The 21598-nt window shown below is 35.8% G+C and overlaps 1 protein-coding gene across 5 annotated transcripts in view; it reads left to right on the top strand.

Annotated features, from left to right (window-relative positions):
* Positions 1-1903: 1903 nt before the first annotated feature.
* The window catches only part of LOC128985572 (transport and Golgi organization protein 1), a 39912-nt gene continuing 20217 nt past the window's right edge, over positions 1904-21598 (top strand). For 4 of the 5 annotated variants that reach the window (XM_054405183.1, XM_054405185.1, XM_054405186.1 and 1 more), the window contains exons 1-3: positions 1904-2074; positions 20487-20620; positions 21210-21281. In XM_054405183.1, the coding sequence (XP_054261158.1) occupies positions 1957-2074; positions 20487-20620; positions 21210-21281 (324 nt within the window). In that variant the 5' untranslated portion in view covers positions 1904-1956. The remainder of the gene's footprint in view (positions 2075-20486; positions 20621-21209; positions 21282-21598) is intronic. The other variant, XM_054405184.1, reaches the window with a different exon arrangement.

Here is a 21598-nt window from a genome sequence, read left to right as displayed (position 1 = left end):
TTTTTCTTGTTGTTCCACTTCACGCCAGTGACAATTTTGCAGGAGGAATGTTATGTTATGTAGGATGAAGTCAGGAGGCTCTGATGAAGTTCATTAATACCTTGTACCTAGATTGCAATTTCTGTAAAAATGCCACTGGATTAGGTAGACAAACAAAAATATTTTTGTATGGCAAGCGGTTCAAATTCTTGTGTTATGGAAGTGCCAAAGTAATCGAACCCGTTGCCACTATCCAACAACAGTTGGATTTTATCCCCCTGTAATTTTACACTCTGGGGAAAACTATGACGTCACAAACCAGGGGGTAAAATTCCGACCACGAACGTTTGAGTTGCACAACATCATTTCGATGGATTAAAGGTGGAATTAAATATTAAATATTTTTCACGGTGGTGAATTTAATCAGAACACCTCAAATTATAAAAACCTAGAGTGTACGGGCCGGAATTTTACCCCCTTCATGAGGTAAGCTCAAAATGTACGGCTTGGAATTCTCCCCCTAGAATTTCACCCCCTGGCTAGATAAGTAAGTGATGAGAATGATTCATTTTATATTCTTTCAGTTATAATTTAACAGTAAACATTTAATAGTAAAGCTTATCTTAATTTGTTTGTAACCTTAACGAATCAAACAGGTTTTGAATTTTAATTTTAATATTCGAGTTTGGGATTTGATTTTTGGGACCAACTGTTGTTTAATATGCATATACAAACATTTGGGTTTCCTTGCAGTAATCAACACAAAAATTGGTCAAATACCTTTTACCGGAAGCCTAAATCTAACTACATTTTACAACAGGTATTTTGATGACCTTTCGCAGTACAAACCATAAATATCTGATGGTTCGAGCCTGAAGAAACAAAAATGTATATTGTGTTATTGCACAACAGAAACGAAACACATTTGCCACGACTGTTTAATAAATTGTTAAAGAAATTTTCACCTAATTATCATTTAAATTTGATAGTTACCGTACTCAGTTTATTATACATAATTACATTAATCAACAGTTTGCCCCAAACCCCAAATATCAAATATAAACAGCGAAACCTGTTTACTTAGTTCAGATTACAAATAAATTAAGATAGACTACTTAATAATAAAAAGTTTATAATTAAATAAAAACTGAAAGAAGAAAATTAATCATCCTCAATAATTTCTATATCTGGCCAGGGAGTAAATTTCGGGGGATAAAAATCAGGGGGTAAAATTCCGGGGGTAAAAATCTGGGGGTGAAATTTTGGGGGTAAAAATCCGGGATGTACATTTACAGATTGTCTAAACACTAGTTATAAGGACAGGGGGTAATATTCCAGGGTTTTTCCTAATCTAATCTATCATGCTCTGTCTATTTTCATTAGACTTCCAGATCCACGGGGCTAAAATTTCGCCCGTGAACAATCTTTAGAACGCTCAGGTTATCACGTCATAGCATAGATAAAACATAGGTACTCTTCAGTCATTGTGACGTCAGCTTTGCCTGCCAGGGATTAAAATTCCAGGAGGATAAAATTCCGGTAACCCTTCAACCTTTCAACTTTTTTCTAATTTATATCATTAGAACAACTTAAAAACACCAGCTTAAGTTCTTTGACTCAAACCAAATAACTCTATAACTCGTTTATTGAACCAAGTAGACACAATCACATGTATAGGTTAGGTCAAAATAATTTAATATGCATTGGAATTGAACTAAAATTAAAAAATTAACTTAAACATAGAACATAAACAAACATAATAAGCGACAAATAGCTGATTATTCAAAATCAAATCTTTTAGTACATCTTTAAACAATACTACGTACATAATCAATCGTCTAGACTAATAAATATGCCACTACGTCAATGGCGTTATAATCAGTATGGCATTGGCATAGTCCTCGTCGCTCATTGGGAGGATTAATAAAAACAACGTCAAATAGGATTGGAGATGGTGATGAGTTGGCCCTGTCAAAAATGAATTTATTTTCGAATTATTTTATTTCTGTGATTTTATATATCTTCCTTTTTTATTCGACAGTAGTTTCAGACCGAATTTCAGACAAAAGAAAATGTGCTGATGCTGAATGTAGTCGTAAGTACAAGTATATAGTATTTTAGTTACAGACCTAGTTTAGGTGTTCCCTGCTTGTGAACTAACCTTAAGTTACCACTGTATTCTCTGACACAAATACTCATTTAATATTGTATACTTTCCGCCTTGTTCTGTTAATTATTTGAATAAATTTAAAATAATAGGCTATATTTAAATTGGCCATTGGAACATTTCATTTAGGATAGAAATCCTATTCTCCTATTCTCCTAGAAATCCTATTCTTTTATATATCCTATTCTCACCCCTTCCAAACCCCTCAACCCTCCCCCCCCCACAAAAAAAAAAAAAAAAAAAAAAAAAAAAAAAAAATTGCCTAAGCAAAATGACCAAAGCTGACTCACAGTCTGAAACCAATGACACAGTTAACGCAACATACTGCAAAGTTTGCGACCAAACAGTACATGATAATGACAAGGCAGTTGCCTGCGATTGTAATGACTGGTACCATACCAAATGTGCTCTAATATCAACCAAACAATACAAAGCTCTGGAAAAAAATGAATTTCCACTGACATGGATTTGTAAAACCTGCTATCACATAAGACACAGGAATCTGACTATCAAACCTACTGCTGGACCTATAAACGCTTCAGAGGACTCAGAACGAATAAGTTCAACGCCCCTAAATATTGCAAACCATGAATCTAAAATTAAAGAATATGAAACCATCATCGACATTCTGATGGAAGATATAAATAATCTCAAATCTGACCTTGAAGAAAAACGCAGAGAAAATGAAAAACTTTCAGAAATTATCGCCAAAAAAATGGAAATCACTCACAAACTGGAATCAACTATCCACAGTCTCCTGAAATCCACCAATAGAACACTCCACGGACACCTGGCGGATGACTCGGTAACAGAAGGCTACCATAATCCCCCACATATACACAAGTCAATCGACAGGGGGAAAAACTCAGAAGAAAGGAAGACAGGCCCCTGGCAGGCAGCTCTCATGAAAAAAAAAGTTGAGAAATTTACCCCACCAACTACTGAACAACAAAAGAAACTTATTACAGAACCAAGAGCCACTAATGTAGGCCTACCGCATCAAACCCTACAGCACGAAGCTCTAATAATCGGAGACTCCATACTAAGAACAGCGGCTCGCAACATAAAAGATAATACCCGAAATATTATTACAAAAATCATTCCGGGTGGTCAAATAGCTGACATCAGTAGACACCTTAGCGCTCGAAGTAAGCTGCCACTAAAGGTCATCATCAACGTTGGCTCAAACAATGTACAGCACTCCCCTACACCGAACCATCTAATGAGACCCTACTGGCTAACTATCGAAGCCATGCAAAAAAAACACCAAAACACCCAATGGTATGTTCACAGCTTACTACATAGACAGGACGCACCAAAAACCTACATCGAAGAGATGAATGAAGCTTTAAAATTCATGTGTGACGAACTAAATATTAATTTTATAGATATTACTACAACTTTTAACCAAAACCTATATGCAAGCGACGGTATCCACCCGAATACCGAAGGAAACAAAGTGCTGACCGCACACCTGAACAACATTCTAGGCCTACCAACTCTATCAGAGAACAACCAGAAAGAAAATAGGCCTACTCAAAAGAACAACACCAGGAAAGAGGAAAAAAAAAAATCCAGAAAGGGACAACACTACGGAGGGAGGCTTAACCAGACAAACAGAAACCCCTAAGCCTAATGACATCCATCAAATTATGACACCTAAGGAAGATGTGACTCTTACTGAAACAGCAGCACACCATTCGCTACATAACCAACAAACCGAGACACCAAAAAATACTTACCAAACTGCAAAGGAAGACTCCCAACGCCCAAACGAGACCACTCTACAAATACCCCTAGCACCATAGCTCACCTAAAATCACCACCTACACTCATCAGGAACAAAACTACCAATAACTCCAACTCAAAACCGCAAAAAAAGACAGATAGGACTGATAGGCCTACCTTAAAAATTTATCACCTAAACATCCAGAGAGGGCTACAGAGTAAAATAGACAGGCTACAACTAGAAATTCAAAACCTTGATCCAGACATTCTAATAATTTCAGAACATGGTGAAAAAAAAGAAAACCTAAAAATAACAAACATTCCAAATTACATTTTAATAACAGAATTCTCAAGAATAACACATAGATGGGGAGGAATAGCAATTTTTTGCAAGGAAAACAATGTCGACATCCTAAAAATCCGAGAAATCAATACGCTCACCTTCTGTGAAGAACAATCTTCAGAACTTGTAGGAATTGAACTACCCGACTTCAAGACTGTAATTATTGGTGGATATAGATCCCTGAACCTGAACACTTTTTTTGAAAATTTCTCAAACTTACTTTCCACAATATCTCACAAGAACAGAAAGATAATAGTGATGGGTGATTTAAACATAGACCTATTTAAAGATAACGAAACTGAAACAAAAACTCTTTTAAATATATTAGCGGAACATAACTTGAAACCATCGGAACTACCTCCAACCAGAATAACAACCACATCAAAAACTTGTATAGACCTTTGCTGTACTAACATAAACAAGGAGGACCTTGAAGTAAAAACCCACAGTAACTCAATATCTGACCATCAAGCAATTACCTGCCAACTAAAGATAGGACACAAAAAACCTATAGCACCCATAAAAAGACAAATTAGAATAACATCTCCAGCAAATCTAGACGAACTCAGAGCATCCCTCAAAAATCAAGATTGGTCTACTGTCTTTTCTAAACAAAATGTGGATGAAAAGTATGATGCCTTTATAAGAATTTTACAATACAAAATCGAAGAAATCATGCCTAAACAGTACAAAACTTTTCACCGTAGCAAGAAAAAAAAGATATTCTGGAATGATAAACTTACTAGACTGAAAAACTTACTCCAACTAGCAGAACATAAATACTTACTCTCAAACAGGGTTGAGGACAAACTCTCGTACGTTAAAATGAAAAGAGCATATGACTTAGAAGTCAAAATCCAAAAATCAAATGCTGTTGTCCAGAAAATAAAAAATGCGCCCAACAAAAACAAAGAACTCTGGAGCACCATAAATAAAGAAAGAAATGCGGACAGGAAAATTAAAGAGGAAATAAATCTTATCAGCAATGAAAAACTGACTACCGACCCAACCCACATCTGTAACCTTTTAAACGACCACTTTATTACCCTCGGAAAACCACGCCAAACTCTGCACAATAGGACCTCAACCACCCCAAAACCGAAATCTAAACCCAATCTGTCACAACAACCCAGAGCCGACTCACTAGCAAACTTTAACAAGATAACCAAAAAGGAACTTGAACAAATATTTGACAATCTACCGCCTAAAAACTCTTCTGGACTAGATCAAATATCTAACAAAATGATCAAACACTGTAAAAGGGAAATAATCACACCACTCTTACATATCATCAATACATCTATAGAACAATCTAAAGTCCCCAAATCAGCAAAAATTGCCTTAGTTTATCCCAAATTTAAGAAGGGTGAGAAAACCTGCATCTCAAATTACCGGCCAATATCTATCCTACCCACGCTCTCAAAATATATAGAAAAGGCAATACATAATCAGCTCATCACATACCTGGAGGACAAAGGAAAGTTTACCCAATCACAGCACGGCTTTAGACATGGCAGATCAACAAATACAGCCCTTGCAAATCTATGCGAGGACATAACATCAATCTGGGAAAAAAAACTCCAAGCAACAAGCATTTTTCTAGACATAGAAAAAGCCTTCGATAGCTTGAATAGAGAAATACTAGTTGAGAAACTTCAAGAACTAAATATCACCCATAATGCTTTAATCTGGCTCCAAAATTACATGACAGACCGACAACAACTTGTAGAACTAGAATACACTAAAAAAAACGATGAAATCAAATACCGATCAAAACTTCGAGAAACCTATCAAGGAATCCCGCAAGGATCAATACTTGGCCCGATCCTCTTCCTAATATACATAAATTCTTTTCCGAATGACCTATCTAGTGATAGCTCCTGCATAATGTTTGCGGACGACACTACCATAATTACACCAACAAATTCCAACACCCAAAAGGAAAAAATAGAAGAAACACTTCAAACTTCAATAGCCACCTGCAACTCATTAGACCTAAAAATAAATCAACAAAAAACAACAGTTTTAAACTTCACTTCTAACAGCCAGATACAGGAAGGAAATGAAAAACGAAACGCTAAATTTCTCGGAATCACACTGGACAACCGATTAACATGGCATGACCATATTGAAAATCTGGACAGTAAACTATCCCAAGTTGTATATGCTCTAAGGAGAATCAGGAAGATCACAAACAAAGAGATCTGCAAAACGGCATACCACGCTCTCTTCTCCTCACACATTAGATATGGCATAATTGCATGGGGCTCTGCCAATGAAACCGACCTGAAAAAAATACTAGTACAACAGAAAAAAGCCATCAGAATCCTGGAACAAGTTGATCGGGAAGAACACTGCAAACCTCTCTTTGTCAAAAACCAGATCCTCACCTTAACATCCTTATATCTTTACGAAACCATCCTTTTTATCAAATCAAACCCACCTCAACTCAGAATAAACTGTCACGAACACAACCTCAGAGTAAAATCAAACTTTAATCTAAACCAACACAGACTAACGAAAACCAGCAAAACACCAAATTACATGGGAATAAAACTATACAACATCTTACCCAACAAACTTAAAGACATAAACTTGCTCTCTAACTTCAAAAAACAGCTGAAACAATACCTCTTAAATCGACCTTATTACACAATTACAGAATATCTAGAAGAACATAAATTTCCTACAAAATAACACTCATCATACAAATCACACATTCAACCACACTACAACACTACACACAATCAAGAAGCTAGCAAGAAGAAAGATGAGAAAAAAATTGACAATTCCCCGGTCTCCAAGGACTGCGGCGAAGACTTCGATGGTAAATGGTAAATGGTAAATGGAAATAGGCCTAGACTGTACTATGCTAGGCCTAGGTCTTTTTAGTCTAAAATAATCAGTCCTTCCTGATGGTGATAGATAGGCAAATTTTAATGCAGTTATTATTACACTGATCCTAATTTACAAAATGTAAAAGAATTTTTTTAAGATTCAACTTTTCAGCTTAGGTAATTTCCATACTGAACAGGGAAGTCAGGGTAATTCTGAGCCAAGACTGGGTCAACTTCATTTTCTCATTGCAATTGATTTTTTTCTATCCCAATGGTTTCTCAATTTATTACAGTTTATTCTAAACTAAATTAACCCTAGGACTGCCCCGATGGTTTGAATGAATGTCCCTGCCTTTTTTGCAATTTCGCAAGGGGTTTTTTGGCAGAGGATACACGTCTGGCAACTGGACATGGATTAGGCGTCCGGCAGTTAAACTTACTTACTTGATACTTGATACTTGAGCACTGCATCGGTGACCGACAATGTCGGAATAGATTGCGTCAAACTTATAACTAAAAAAGAATAAAAACTTATGATGGCGGCGGGTTTTCCAAAAAGTGGTGTGTCCTCTAGCTCAGTCAATGAATAGAGAGGTCTGCGCACCAAATAGTTCTTCAGTTTGTCTCTAAAAGCTTTCACGTCTAACTCACGCACTTCAGATGGGAGTGTGTTGTAGAGCTTGCTGGTATAGTAAGGGTAGCCCTTCTGGGTCCAGGCAAGACGGCATCTTGGCAGGTCAAGTAAATGGGCATGCCGTGTCTGGTATGAGTGTTGGTCTTCACGTCGAACAAGTGTTGATGAGTTTTCCTTAAGTAATACCAGGCTATTGAGGATGTATTGACTGTAGACGGTCAGAATCTTTAAATCCCTAAAGATAGGCCTACAGTGGTCACGGTATCCGGCGGACGTTATCACACTCAGAGCCATCTTCTGAAGGAGCAAGATGTCATGTGCTGCAGCTGTATGACCCCAGAGTGCAATGCCATAGCTCACGTGGCTTTGAAAAAGAGCATGGTATACCGTCACTAAGTAAGGCTTAGATATTACCAATGTCAGTTTCCTCAGAAGAAATACTACCCTAGCAAGCTTAACACATGCCTGGCTAATGTGTTGTTTCCAACTTAACTTGGAGTCAATCCAGAATCCCAAGAGTTTGACGGCTTCCTCGCCCAAGTAGTTTGGCTTGAGTGTGCATAGCAGTGTTTGTGTTTTGTCGTCGTTTATTTTGAGTAGATTCTGGCTGAACCACTCCTTTGCATAAAACAGAAGGCATTCTGCGTCGGCACTTAGCTGGTTTAGATCACTGCCTCTGGTGACCAGTGTGGTGTCGTCTGCAAAAAGCAATGTTTTGTTGTTTAATGCCAGATCATTAATGACGATAGTGAAGAGGAGGGGGTCAAGAACCGAGCCTTGGGGAACTCCATGTCTCAAAAGCTTCACCCCAGAAGTCGCACCACCGAGAGAGACAACCTGCTTTCTACCTTCTAGATAGGAGATGATGGTTTGCAGGACCACGCCAGTTACCCCATACTTCTTAAGCTTAGAGACAATAATTTTATGCGATACTACATCGAACGCTTTACTCAGGTCACACATATTTAGCAGAACTGAGTCCTTAGCTTCAAAAGCGTCTGCAATTTGTTCGACCAAGCTAGAGAGGGCCGTTGTGGTAGATCGTCCTTTCCGAAAGCCATGTTGAGCATCTGCAAGTAGGTGATTAGATTCAAAGTACTTTATTAATTGTATCTTCATTACAGACTCTATGACTTTAGAGAGGGCAGGCAGTATGGCAATAGGCCTGTAGTTGGACAGCAGTGAGGGGTCACCTTTCTTGAATACTGGGATGGCTCGTGCAGTCTTGAGCGCGTCAGGGAAGCAGCCGCTTCTCAGGCAGAGGTTTACGACAGTCGTGAGTGGGTCCACGATGGTGTGGATGACAGCCTTCAAAACAGAGCAGGAGACACCGAAAACATCCTGGCTATTTGAGTTTTTGAAACCTTTAACTAGTTTAATAATGAAACTAGGGCTCACCTGATTCCAATGATTTAGGCTGCAAAATGATGATACATCCAGTAGAGAGTCCGCTGGGTCAGTCTGCAAAATAGGTAAATCAGCCAAAACTTTGTCAGCTATTTCTGAGAAAAAATTGTTAAAATCATCAGGGGAACCTGCTGTTACGGTTTTAGGTTTAGGAGACCTGTGAGAATTTATAATGTCCCATGCTGCTTTACACGTGTTGGACGCCTCTTTTATCTTTAACACATTAGAACCTTTTTTTGCTTCGTTTACTTTACAACGATAGAGTCTTTTGGTTTGAAGATATAAAGCATGGAGTCTTTCTTTCCGTTCAGGGACAGTAGACGTCTTATAAAAATCATGAAGAATACATAGCCTATGTAAGAACGTAGTTTGGCCAGTTCCTGGGTATACCAGGATTTATCGGTATGAGTTTTGTTACTGGAACGGGGCTTGGCCTTCATGACTTTGAGAGGGAAGATTTGGTTGAAATTGTCCATGAAATTATCAAAAAAGATGTTAAAAGCTACCTCAGGCTCAGGACAATTATCTGCATTTGGGATGGCCCTAAAAGCATGCAGCAGTTTGTGACACAATAGAGGCTTATCATTATCATTTATAGATCTTTTAGCAGCAACATACTTTGCATACCAAGCAGGTTTATTTGAGCAGGGGCTTACCTTGTTAGAGTTTATTGTAACCAGAACTGCACTGTGGTCAGCCACAACGGGTTCCCTTATGTACACTTCCCAGTCCCAGGAGTCAACGTTGGTAGCTATGGAATCGAGGCACGCTTGCTCACGAGTTGGTTGTCTGGTGGTGAAACATAATCCATAGCTACGAAGCAGGTTAGAGAAGAGTTCCTCGTCTCTGGAGTGACACTCGAGGTGAATATTAAAATCTCCACATAGGACTATTTTCTGGGGTTTGAGAGCATTTAGCAGACTCCTAATCTGCATGATAACTTGAATGGACAGGTACTACAATGTCTGATTTTTAAAGTCTTATTTAAGTGGTTAAAATGTATTTTATTTTGAAAAAAGAATCAAAGTAATTTTTAATAGTGCTTAGAAATATTTTAAACAAATACGTTTACAAAAATAGTCCTCAAGAGAAGAAATATAACTGTTTTAAATTACTGGATAAAGTTAACCTATCTTTTTCTTTCAAACAGTTGGGAACATTTTTATTTTATTTTTATTTTATTGGACAAAGTGTTAAAAATCTGTTGAAGTGTGACAATAGTTTAAAACTGCAAACCTGTTAAACTAGTAACTATTATAAATTTTAACACAGGCAAGTAATATAAGGATATAAGCTAACTACAAGCATATTAGTTAGGGGACTTACCATTGTACTTGACATAAATAATAGTTTATATAAAAGAAGAGCTTTTTTGAAAATAACTATTTAAAATAATCAATAAACAAAACTGCATTACATGCTAGAGATAACCAAGCTATTGCCAAGGTGCAGCTCACAATCTGATTAGCATCAACATCTCAGCCTAGGTCAAAGGCCTGGAACTCTTATCACTGATAGGACTTAGGTTTCATTATTATCCTAGTTGTTGCACTTGAAGTTTCCTTAACTATTTAAACTGATATTATTATTATTCAAAACGGACAAGTGGACATTTTTATTTTACGTATCACAGAGTTTTATTTTTAATTTTAATTGTTTAGCCTATAAAATATGTACTAAACATGAGTCAAACGAAAAGTACATTTAATACTGGGGACAAAGTATTTGCAAAAATAAAAGGACATCCACATTGGCCAGCTACTGTAACAGCAATAGATTCATCTAAGAAAATAATTAAATATACCGTTCAATTTTATGGCACTAATGAGATTGGTGTGGTAAAGGATGTTGATATTTGTGCTTATAAAGAGAATAAATCCCTTTATGGAAAATCAAAGGTAAAAAATCTGAAATTTAACACAGCGATCAGAGAAGCTGACAAAAGTTTCAACTCTAGCTTTAAATCCTTAAATGATGATAAGCAGGAATCCAGCAATATTAGTTGTACTCTGAACAACAATTTGACAGTCTCTGATGAACCATCGGCAATTAGTAGCCCACTCTCAAGCCCATTACCCATAACATATTGCACAGACACGAATTCTACAAATATGGAAACACAAATTTTATGTAGTAAAGCTGACTTGAGAAAATATGAAAATATTGTCAGCATCCTTGGTCCCAATTGGATCACAGATAACACAATCTGGAAATATAACGAAGTGTTGAATAATAACCTTTTAAATGGCAAGGGGATTATATGCTTAGATCCTACTATTTGTCAAGCAATAAAACTACTACAAGACTATAATTTTATACTTAATAGTTTAAATGTAAAGGCAGCAAGGTATTTATTTTTGCCTGTTAACGACAGCGATGATCTTCAAGCAGTGGAATCTGTTATCAATCTAGACAATGAAGTTAAGGGAGTAGGTTCTCATTGGAATCTGCTGGTGTATGATTCATCGCAAGCAACATTTTTTCACTATGACTCCTTAAAACAATATAATATTGGACCAGCTAAAAAACTTGCTGAAAAAATGTTCTACTTCTTAAACGAGGACAAACTTGGAGTTTCAAACTTTACCTCTGTTGCTCATTCACCACAGCAGGAGAATACTTATGACTGTGGAGTTTTCACTATTGCTGTCACTGAAATAATTTTGACCTACATACTACAACAACCCTCAAACACCAATATCTCTTTAGAAAATCTTATCTTCCCTCCTTTGAATGAAGCTGCAATTCTAACTAAAAGGACACAGATTGCTTATTTTGTTCTGAACAATGGCTCTGTAAATACTCACCTTTTAAGATCATTGATGCTGCATCCAGATGAAGTTGAAAATGCGACAAGAATCGGACATGACAACCAAACGGGACGGAACACAGCAACAATGGAGCAAACAAATAGAATTAACATAATAAATAACTGTCATCAACCACCTACAGTCTTAACAAGCAATAAATACCAGGAATCCAATTCTGTTTTCACTGAAGAAATCTCAAAAGAAGCTAAAAACCAAGACCCAACTTCAACTAATCTTAAATCAAACATTCCGAGGAAAAGGCTTGTAATTTTAGCTGATAGTCATGGGAAAAATTTAAGTTCTTTAATAGAACCAAGAACAAATGTCAATGTTTGTTCATATGTAAGGCCTGGGGCAAAGTTTGATAGAGTCACAGAAGAAATAAAAAGTTTAAGCAAAGATTTGGGTAAAGAGGATCACCTTTTAGTACTAGCAGGAACTAACAACATAGAAACCACCGGAATAAAACGACTCACTGAAGATGTAAAAAAACTTATAAAAAACTCAAAGCACACAAATCTAATTATTGCAACCATACCAATGAGGCACGACAATCCTAACCTAGACTATAAAATATCCAGAGTAAATACTGCAATCGAGGATATAGTTAAAGAGCAGGAAGATACAACTTTACTCTCCTTGCACTTGCTACCACGTCATCTGTTTACGAGACATGGCCTGCATTTTAACAAGAGAGGAAAAGTCACCATAGCTAAGACTGTTGCACAGATGATACTGAAGGGTAATACTGCTAAGAATAAATCAGAGATCACACTTAATGATTGCCTTCAGACTATAAATATTGTCGAGGGAAATATGGACGCCATGCTCAAGAAGTGGAGGAATAAGCAGTCTCTAGCATTTGCCCATTCAATATCTGCGGACTTTGAAGACCCTAAACACATGTCAGCAGGTGTGGCAGTGGTGTTCAAGAACAACATTGGAAGTCCTAAAAACGATGATTTGATTTGCAGTAATTTAACATGCCAACAGGTACAAAATGGTGCTTTGGTGTATAGTATTGTGACCAAAGCTAAATATCACGAAAAACCAACGCAAGAAAACTATGACAAGGCTTTTGATCAACTCCTCAAGGACTTTCAAAACAGAGGCCTAAAAACTTTGATCTGTTCCCCAATGGGGTGCGTTAGAGACTTTATACAGCCTGAGCACTTTATTAATAAGATTATTAGTTTTTAATCTGTCTCTGGCGCCACAGTCTACATAGTTTTAGATGAAAAAGAAACCAAAAGAATGTCAAAGATAAGCGGTGGTCTTCATAAAAAGCTAACAGAACTTCTCACAAACCATAGTAGACACTCTAAATCCCTACAAGAAAAATCTCCAGCCCTACATACCATTGAACCACCAAGGAACACATCTGTTACATCCACACCTAAGAGTTTCACAAGACAAGCTACAGACACCATTGCTCCAACACCATCACCTACCAATGCCTCTCTGGAGACTACAGAGAACAATATTCATACTCCCCCGGCTCAGCAGCAACTACAGTTCAACGTGACAGACGAAAAATTCCTGATAGTGTCCAGTGTGTCTCAAGTGAAGTGCTAAAGCAGAGTAATTGTGCCAAGGATGTGAGTAATATAAGAGATCTAGATAAGCTAACTGATAAAGTCATTTCCCAGATGTGTAGTGTTGATATCAGTACCAATGCATCATTTGTTTCTGTAGATCAAAGTAGGCCTAATAATAGTGTTTAGCCTTAATAAGACTGCCAAGCTAAAACCACTAAAAAACCCATCAGTTGTAAATGCGGATCCTACTTTCTTGTTTATAAATATCCAGGGCTTAAAAAATAAAATATCAATTTTAGAGTCATTTTTACTCAGTAATAATATTTCTGCTATCGGTCTAACTGAACATTGGTTAAGAACAGAAGAAGTTGCCTTGGCATATCCTGATGGTTTCTGTTGTAGTAGTGTTTTCTGCAGAACTGATCATATAAGGGGGGGCTCTTTAATTTTCACTAAACACTTTTTAAAGGTTAAAATGTGTGATTTGGACCAGTTTTGTTCTGAAATGAGTTTAGAAGCAGCAGCGGTCTTTATCGAGGATTTTAAATTAATTTTTGTTTCAGTCTACTACTCACCTTCGGGCAACCCTGTGGTTTTTCTTGAAAATTTTGATAAATTATTAACTCATCTTTCTCGTTGGACTAATTATGTTTCAATTATTGGAGGAGATTTTAATAAAAATTTTGACTTGACACAGAACAACTACCTCTCTAAACAATTTCTTAATATACTCCGCCAGCACAATTTTCACTTCCTAAATCACTACCCCACTCGAGGCAACAATTGCCTGGACAACGTATTAACAAACTGTAATAAAAATGCAAACATAAGCTGTAAAGTTTTTGATTTTCCTTTCTCCGACCACAATGGTCTTCTATTAAATATAACTTTGAATTTGGGAAAAAAACTGCGTTAATCAATATGCTGCTTTGAACTCCTTTTCTAAAGTAATTTTGCCAAAAGATTCGGTGGGTCTGTTAGTGGATAAGCTTGGTACTTATGATTGGACAAAAGTTCTTAATTGTATAAATCCAAAAGCAGAAAATATCTTTAAAATGTTTTTCAAAGTTTTAAAAGATAACATTTTTTATTTTTCTAAAGTAGTAAAAATTCAGACTGAAAATTTCAAAAAAAAAATAAAAGTAATGCTTGGTATACTAGTGAGTTAAGAGTTATGAAAGAAAGATTAATTTTTCTTGATAAAATAGTAAAAAATAGTCGAAGTGTTTCAAATGAAACAAAACAAGCATATAATGGGTTAAAAAATCAATATAAGCATTCAATTAAGAAGGCCAAAATAGAATACAACACAAATCTCATAGAAAAAAGTAATAACAGATGTAAAACTGCTTGGCAAGTCATTAAAACCAGTGGCAACTCTTTAATCAATACAAAAAAACCTAAAATATCTCCTGATATTTTCAATACATTTTTTATTGAATCAATTGAAAACATAAAAATGAAAATTGTTAGTAATGCCTACAGTTCAAAAGATTTAATTAATAAGTCTTCCATTACTCCTGTGCCTTTTTTCTGGAATTTTATCGCACCTAATGATCTAATAAAAGCCACAAAAAAACTAAAAAACTCTAGCAGTAATGATGTATATCTTATGTCTAATAGTTTGCTTAAACAGATAATTGGTAATCTAGCTGAACCTCTATCTTACTGCTTTAATCTCTGTCTCCTTGAAGGCGTCTTTCCAGATGAATTAAAGGTCACCAGAGTCTGTCCTATTTTTAAAAAAGGTAAAAAAGACATTCCAGAAAGTTATCGCCCAATATCAATCATTCCTGTAGTATCAAAATTGTTTGAAATCATGGTCTTTGATCAGCTGAATTCTTTTTTTGAAAGAAACAACTTTTTAAGTGTTTCGCAATTTGGATTTAGAAAGGGCAAGTGTACATCAGACGCAATAGATAAATTGATTAATGAGGTACTAATGGTCTTTGAGAGGAAGTCACTTGCTCAGGCCACTTTTTGCGACCTGAGTAGGGCTTTTGATTGTGTGGACCATGATGACCTGATAATGAAATTAAGTTTTTACGGTATCAACGGAACTCCACTTTCTTTTTTCAAGTCATACTTAAACAATAGAACACAAAAAGTCAATATTGATGGAGACTGGTCCCAAGAATTAAAAATAAAATATGGCGTGCCTCAGGGGTCTGTTCTAGGTCCTCTGTTATTTTTAATTTGTATTAACGACCTCCCAGCATGTATAACTAGTAAAACTTATTTGTATGCAGATGACACAACATTTTTAAATATTAATCCTGATCTTAAACAACTTCAAGAGTTAGCTCAAAACTCAATTAATGAAGCTTCTATCTGGTTTGAATCTAATGGCTTCCTCTTAAATAAAGATAAAACTCAAAAAATTGTTTTTCGCCTTAGACCGTGTGAATTAAATATGTTGGATGGCTATGTAGACAACGTGAAATTTCTTGGTATTTATCTGGATAAGACTCTTTCCTGGGGACCTCATATTGATTACATAAGTTCTAAGCTTTCAAGGGTAATTTGTCTTATGACTAAACTAATACATTGTATAGATCAAAATTATATTAAAACAGCCTACTTTGCTTATTTTCAATCCATTTTTAGATACAATATTATATTTTACGGCAATTGCAGTAGGATAGAGGAAATTCTAGTCCTACAAAAGAAGTTGGTCAGAATTATATCCTATGAACCCCAACAGGAACACTGTAAACCCCTGTTCATTCAGCTACAAATTCCAACGGTGATTAACATTTATTTATTTGACTCTGTATCATACGTTCTAAAAAATCCCAACTTAATCAAACAAATTTCTCATGTTCATTATACTAGGAATAAAAGCGTTGCTACCATAGATTTTTTCAGACTGTCTAAAACTCTTAAAAGCCATATTGTAATCTCACTAAAAATATACAACAAACTAATACATTTAATACAAAAATATCCTGAAAACACTTTTAAAACAAAATTCTACAGATGGCTTTTGAACAACCCATTCTATTCTCTAAATGAATTTTTTGAAATGTCTGGTATTAATTTTTAAGTAGAGTTAAGAGTTTGCCAAATGACCAAATTATTTACTGTTGGACTTTGTTGGTTATGCAGTTTAATCACTTCAATTATTTTCAATGCCACAAATTTTTCTTAAGAATAAGATTATCTATTCAATTGTAATATTTAAAATGTGTATTGTAAAGTGTCTCATTTTATGTAGTTAGCTATATTGTATATTACTGTATTTATTAACTGACTATGCTATAAACCTTAGCAGTTGTATGACTTTGTCAATAATTTGTGAAAATTCTAAGGACAATAAACACATTTCATTTCATTTCATTTCATAATTAAGGCAGGAGTCAAGCAGATCAAGGAAAATATCCACTTTGCCATCTGGAGATCTGTACACAGATAACACAACAACCGAGAAGTCTGACAACAGGACGGCTGTAACCTCAAATTGGAGTTCAACACAAAATCTCAAAGTGTCTATTTGTTTAAAGTTTATGTCACAGGTGCTATAAATAGCAACACCACCATGAAGTCTTTCACTTCTACAAAAGATATTTTGCAAGTTTGAGGTTAGCTAGGTTAGTGTAATAACATTCCTCACCATTTGCCAGCCAGTGCTCTGATATACAAAGAATATCGCATTTAGCTTCTTCAGCGAAAATAGACACAAGTTCACTTTTGTTCCTTAAACACTGAACATTTAAAGCACAAATAGTAATGTCTTTGTGCTTTGGATCTGTGTGGACAATATTTTCATCTGTAGGCTTTGGATTTGATGGTGGGTTGTCTTTTCTTACTACGTAGGAGGTTTGTTTGTCACTCGTCGGAATAAAAAACGCTTGAGTAGGGTGTTCTTAGGCCAAACAGCAGGGTTCATCAACTCATCCTTTCGGTCGAAGTCGACTGAGAGACGGAAACTTGCATTTGTTCCTCTGGTTTCCAACTTTTCTGTTGTCACTTCAATGTTTTGAAATGTGTTTTTAACAAAGTCACTAACAGCTTCAGTTGTTGTGTCACCTTTTAATCGCCCTACAAAAATCCAAGCTTTCTTCTGACCAGCAGTTATTAATCCATTTTCATCAGAAGTTCCGATGACGACATTGGAATTTGTTTTTGTTTTCTTCTTGGTTTCAGTGTTGCCAGCACTTCGTCTAACGGGAGATTTGTTGACACCGTTTTTCAGATCCGTAGGTCTTCGTGTATTTCCATTGGTTATTTTTACAGCTGAAGCATAACTTCTGTTCCTACTTTTTGCTTTCACCCATGGTCCTGCCACGTCATTTGTTGAAGTTTCAGGCTGAGATAGGGTTGATTTAGGGAGACCCGCCATTTCACTTTCGTTAATATCGATTTCAGCATTCGATATTTTGGCGTTCGATATATCATTCATCGAATCAATGGTCACATCGGGTGATTCGATAGGGAAATCGGTTTCATGAACCAGTTTTTCCTGTTCAGTTTCGTTAGCCTTAACCTCCAATAATTTAATAAAATTAATGTTAAGTAAATCATATTTATTGGTTAGTTTCTCCAACTTGTTAGTCAATGTTTTGTTCGAATCCTTAATCCCATCAATTTGCCCAACAAGATTTCCTACCAGCTGGTGTAGTGCAGTGTATTCAAGAGCTCCTATAGATTGCTTCTTCATGGATGCTAGCTTGTCGGCACAGGGCTCGCAGATCCATTTCACCAAGGATCCTAAGTCAGTTATCTTCTTAAAACTTTTTGCGTCAATGTTAACACAGTCAGCATGATGCCATACATCACAGATTCCATCACACTGAATCCCTTTATCATCGTCCTTTACAATAATTTTGCACCGTGGACACACCAAGTTTCCATCACCGGCCGCCATCTTGTTCGTCATCCGGATGTGGATTAGGCGCCTGGCAGTTATTATCTATACTTACTAATTTGTAAGTTAACACTAAGTTATAGCCTACATTAGGTAATTGCAACATTTAACTTAAGAGTACTAGCTTACAGTTTCTTAACTACCGGTACCTACCTTAATAAGTTAATCAATATTTTTAACTATAGGCCTAACAATTATGATAAAATTAAACTGTCATAACCTAACTTAACTAACCAAACTTGAAAAAATCTAATAGGCCTAAAGGAAAAATAGCCTATTACCCTAATCGAAAAAATAATTCTGTTAATAAAATAAAATTATAGGTACGTTAAATGTCTCAAATTCTTACAAGAGATGTACAGTTAAGAAGTAACTTAATCACATTCTAAGCAAAATCTTGGACAAAAGGTTATTGTCACCGGTGGGATTCGATCTGGTTACCTCTAGGACATCAGCCGAGAACGCTAACCACTACACCACGAAAACTGGTGGCTGAACGTCGTATCGTTGAAATAATGGCGTTCAGGGTCCCCACAACCCGGTGATGTCACTGGCAGAGAATCCTCTAACTTACTTTTTTTTATTAATTGGCAGTGTCTAAATTACTTAGGCCTACGATAACCTAGTCATATAAGAATAGGTCTAAGTTACTCACTTTGTAGACAAAAAGGAGGAGTTTTTGGATAAAATAAATAAATAAAAATAAAAAATGCCTCGGGGTACCTTAATTTTTTTGCTAACAGTTGAAAAACTAAAATTTTTGATACGGTATCAATGAAATTGATCTGTTAATGCTATAAGGTTCGTTATATGAAAATGAAAGCTTGGAATTTCATCTTTTGAATGGTAAACTATTTGATTTGGAACTAAGCTGGTAAAAGAAAAGTTACACTAAATGACGATTTTCGTCATGGACGTTTTGGAAGCACAGACATATTACAAAAATTGTCATATTGCCAGTCCTAGAGTTAACTATAACAAGATCGCAGAGACTACAATAATAATAAATACAAGCTACCGTAACAGTAAAGAACTGGTAAGACCTTATAATAAATCAAATATACAGTTTTAGTACTAATGGTAACAAATGATGGACAAAAGCAATAGCAAGCAACAATAGGGTCTAGACTTTCATAAGCAGGACTCCAAAATACCGAATGAAATTATCATAATATATCGAACTTAATACTAGCAGTAATTATTCCATATATCGATTATTTCATTCGGTTAGTTAGCCTAGTTTAGATTAACCTAACTAAACAAACTTGATATATCGAATGAAATAATCGATATAACTTATTGAAAATTCAATATTTTCATTCGGTATTTCGGAGTCCAGGTTATGAAAGTCTCTACCCCAACAGCATAAAAAAATAAATAAAAAAGTAGACTATGGTAATAACGATAACAAATTATAAACAATGCATATAAGCTTTAACAACAGACTTAAAGGTAGCGATAGACCTAACATTACAAGGATGACATTAATGTGTGTGGGTGTGTGCATATATGACATGGGAAAGACGCTGTATCAACACCATACACCATGGTGAATCACTAACTTTCATGTGTGGCTATTTAAAGACACCACCTAGCTTGCACTGCACCTTTTTGGGGTAACATCAGACACCAAAACACAGATGTGTGGCCCTTTTAAGGCACCTTCCTAGGCACTACAAATCATTTGACTTGTTTCTAAAGGAAGGAATGTAAGCAGGAAAATGCTGCTAAGATGTTCCCTCAAATAAGTTTAAGACGTCCATCTTGAACGAGAAAGAAGAGAGCCCAAAGAAGTCAATGGAAGTCGGAAAACTCTTGCATTTTTTTAGTTACCGTACTAACCTACTAACACACCTAACAATCAACTGTAGCCTAGTTTGAGACAAATTGTAGTTGACCCATTCTTGGCCCAGAATTAGATTACCGATAGTCTGACAGCCTGTCTCAGAAATGTAAAAATCAGTCACCTTAGCACAGCCAATGTGGAAGTGAAACATTATTTTGGAGACATTCACTTTATTCAGCACCAGCAGTATTATAATTTTGTGTTTAAAATCAGATACATTCTGACTGTTCTGACTGTGGGAGTTAGGCCCACCCTAACTTTAAGACTTAAATGAATCCTGTATTAATCCAATGTAGGCTAATTGTGTTAAACCACCTTTTTGTTACACAGGACCGGTTTCCATTGCAACTACTATGCTAAACTACTTTGCCGATGATGACAGACTGGTTTCATTCCCTCGAAACATAAAAGTCAGGGTCTTCAGCAAAGAAGCTGGGAACAATCCTACTTTCTGGGAAATAGAGGTAAGCCCTTGTTTGCTATCTTAAAAAATATGTTTAGGTCTATCATGGTTAGAGATTAACTTATGTTTCAATGTGATATGCCAGCCTATCTAGTGAATAAATATTAAAACTGTTTTGTGTTTGCCATCTCAGTTAAGTTCCTGTGCATTTTTTTTTTAAGAGATACCTCTTAACTATAGACAGGGGCTGTGAACTCCGTGAAAAGATTATATTGTTTAAGTAAAATAATAATTACAACTTTAATTTTAAAGAATGTCTCCTAAAACAGCTCTTGTGCCAGATCTTCCAAAATGTTTTATTTAGTCGTCTAACATTAGTCTACATTTTGGGTGAAACTGTTTTTTTAAGTTACTTCATTTATTCTGGTTAGTAGCCTAACCAATTGAAAAAAAAGTTTACAACTTTCCAAGATCTGCAAATTAGTAATTACCTTAGATATAGAACAATTAAATGTAGGTAACAAAGATATTCGGAAGTAAGTAATTACATATTAATTAACTGTGTTGGTACTTTACTTCAGAAGACTCATTTATTATTTTAAAAACCTTACATTAAGCTATTAACGATACCATGTGCTAATATATTGCAGGAGGAAGGGTCTAATAAATGCATGAATTTACAAGGCAGTCGAAAACATTTTCTTGAACTCTGTCATGAGGTGGTATGTAAACATTTGGGTTAATGGTGGAGGGTCTTGCTTTTTTGGGAGTGTTTGTCGCCATTGAACTTGTTAACATAATTATTTATAGTTATTTTACTGGTTGAGGTTTATATCAGGTCTTTATACCATAGCCAATCTGAAATTACTTTCTGGTTGATTCCTTGGTAGACAGCTACCTGATCAATTATTTATATGATCTTAACCAAGCATGTAGTCTGTTAATTCCAGGTTCAGGTAAATTCTTATATATATTTATATTTCAGCTTGTGTTATACAGTATAAATTTCTTGGCAACTGCAAAGCTCTACAACTTCAAA

The sequence above is a fragment of the Macrosteles quadrilineatus genome, unplaced genomic scaffold (assembly GCF_028750875.1).
Source record: "Macrosteles quadrilineatus isolate MER2022 unplaced genomic scaffold, UCM_ALF_1.0 Scaffold_2__2_contigs__length_208266976, whole genome shotgun sequence".
NCBI classification, from domain to species: Eukaryota; Metazoa; Arthropoda; class Insecta; order Hemiptera; family Cicadellidae; genus Macrosteles; species Macrosteles quadrilineatus.
This window is presented reverse-complemented; position numbering and strand designations above follow the sequence as displayed.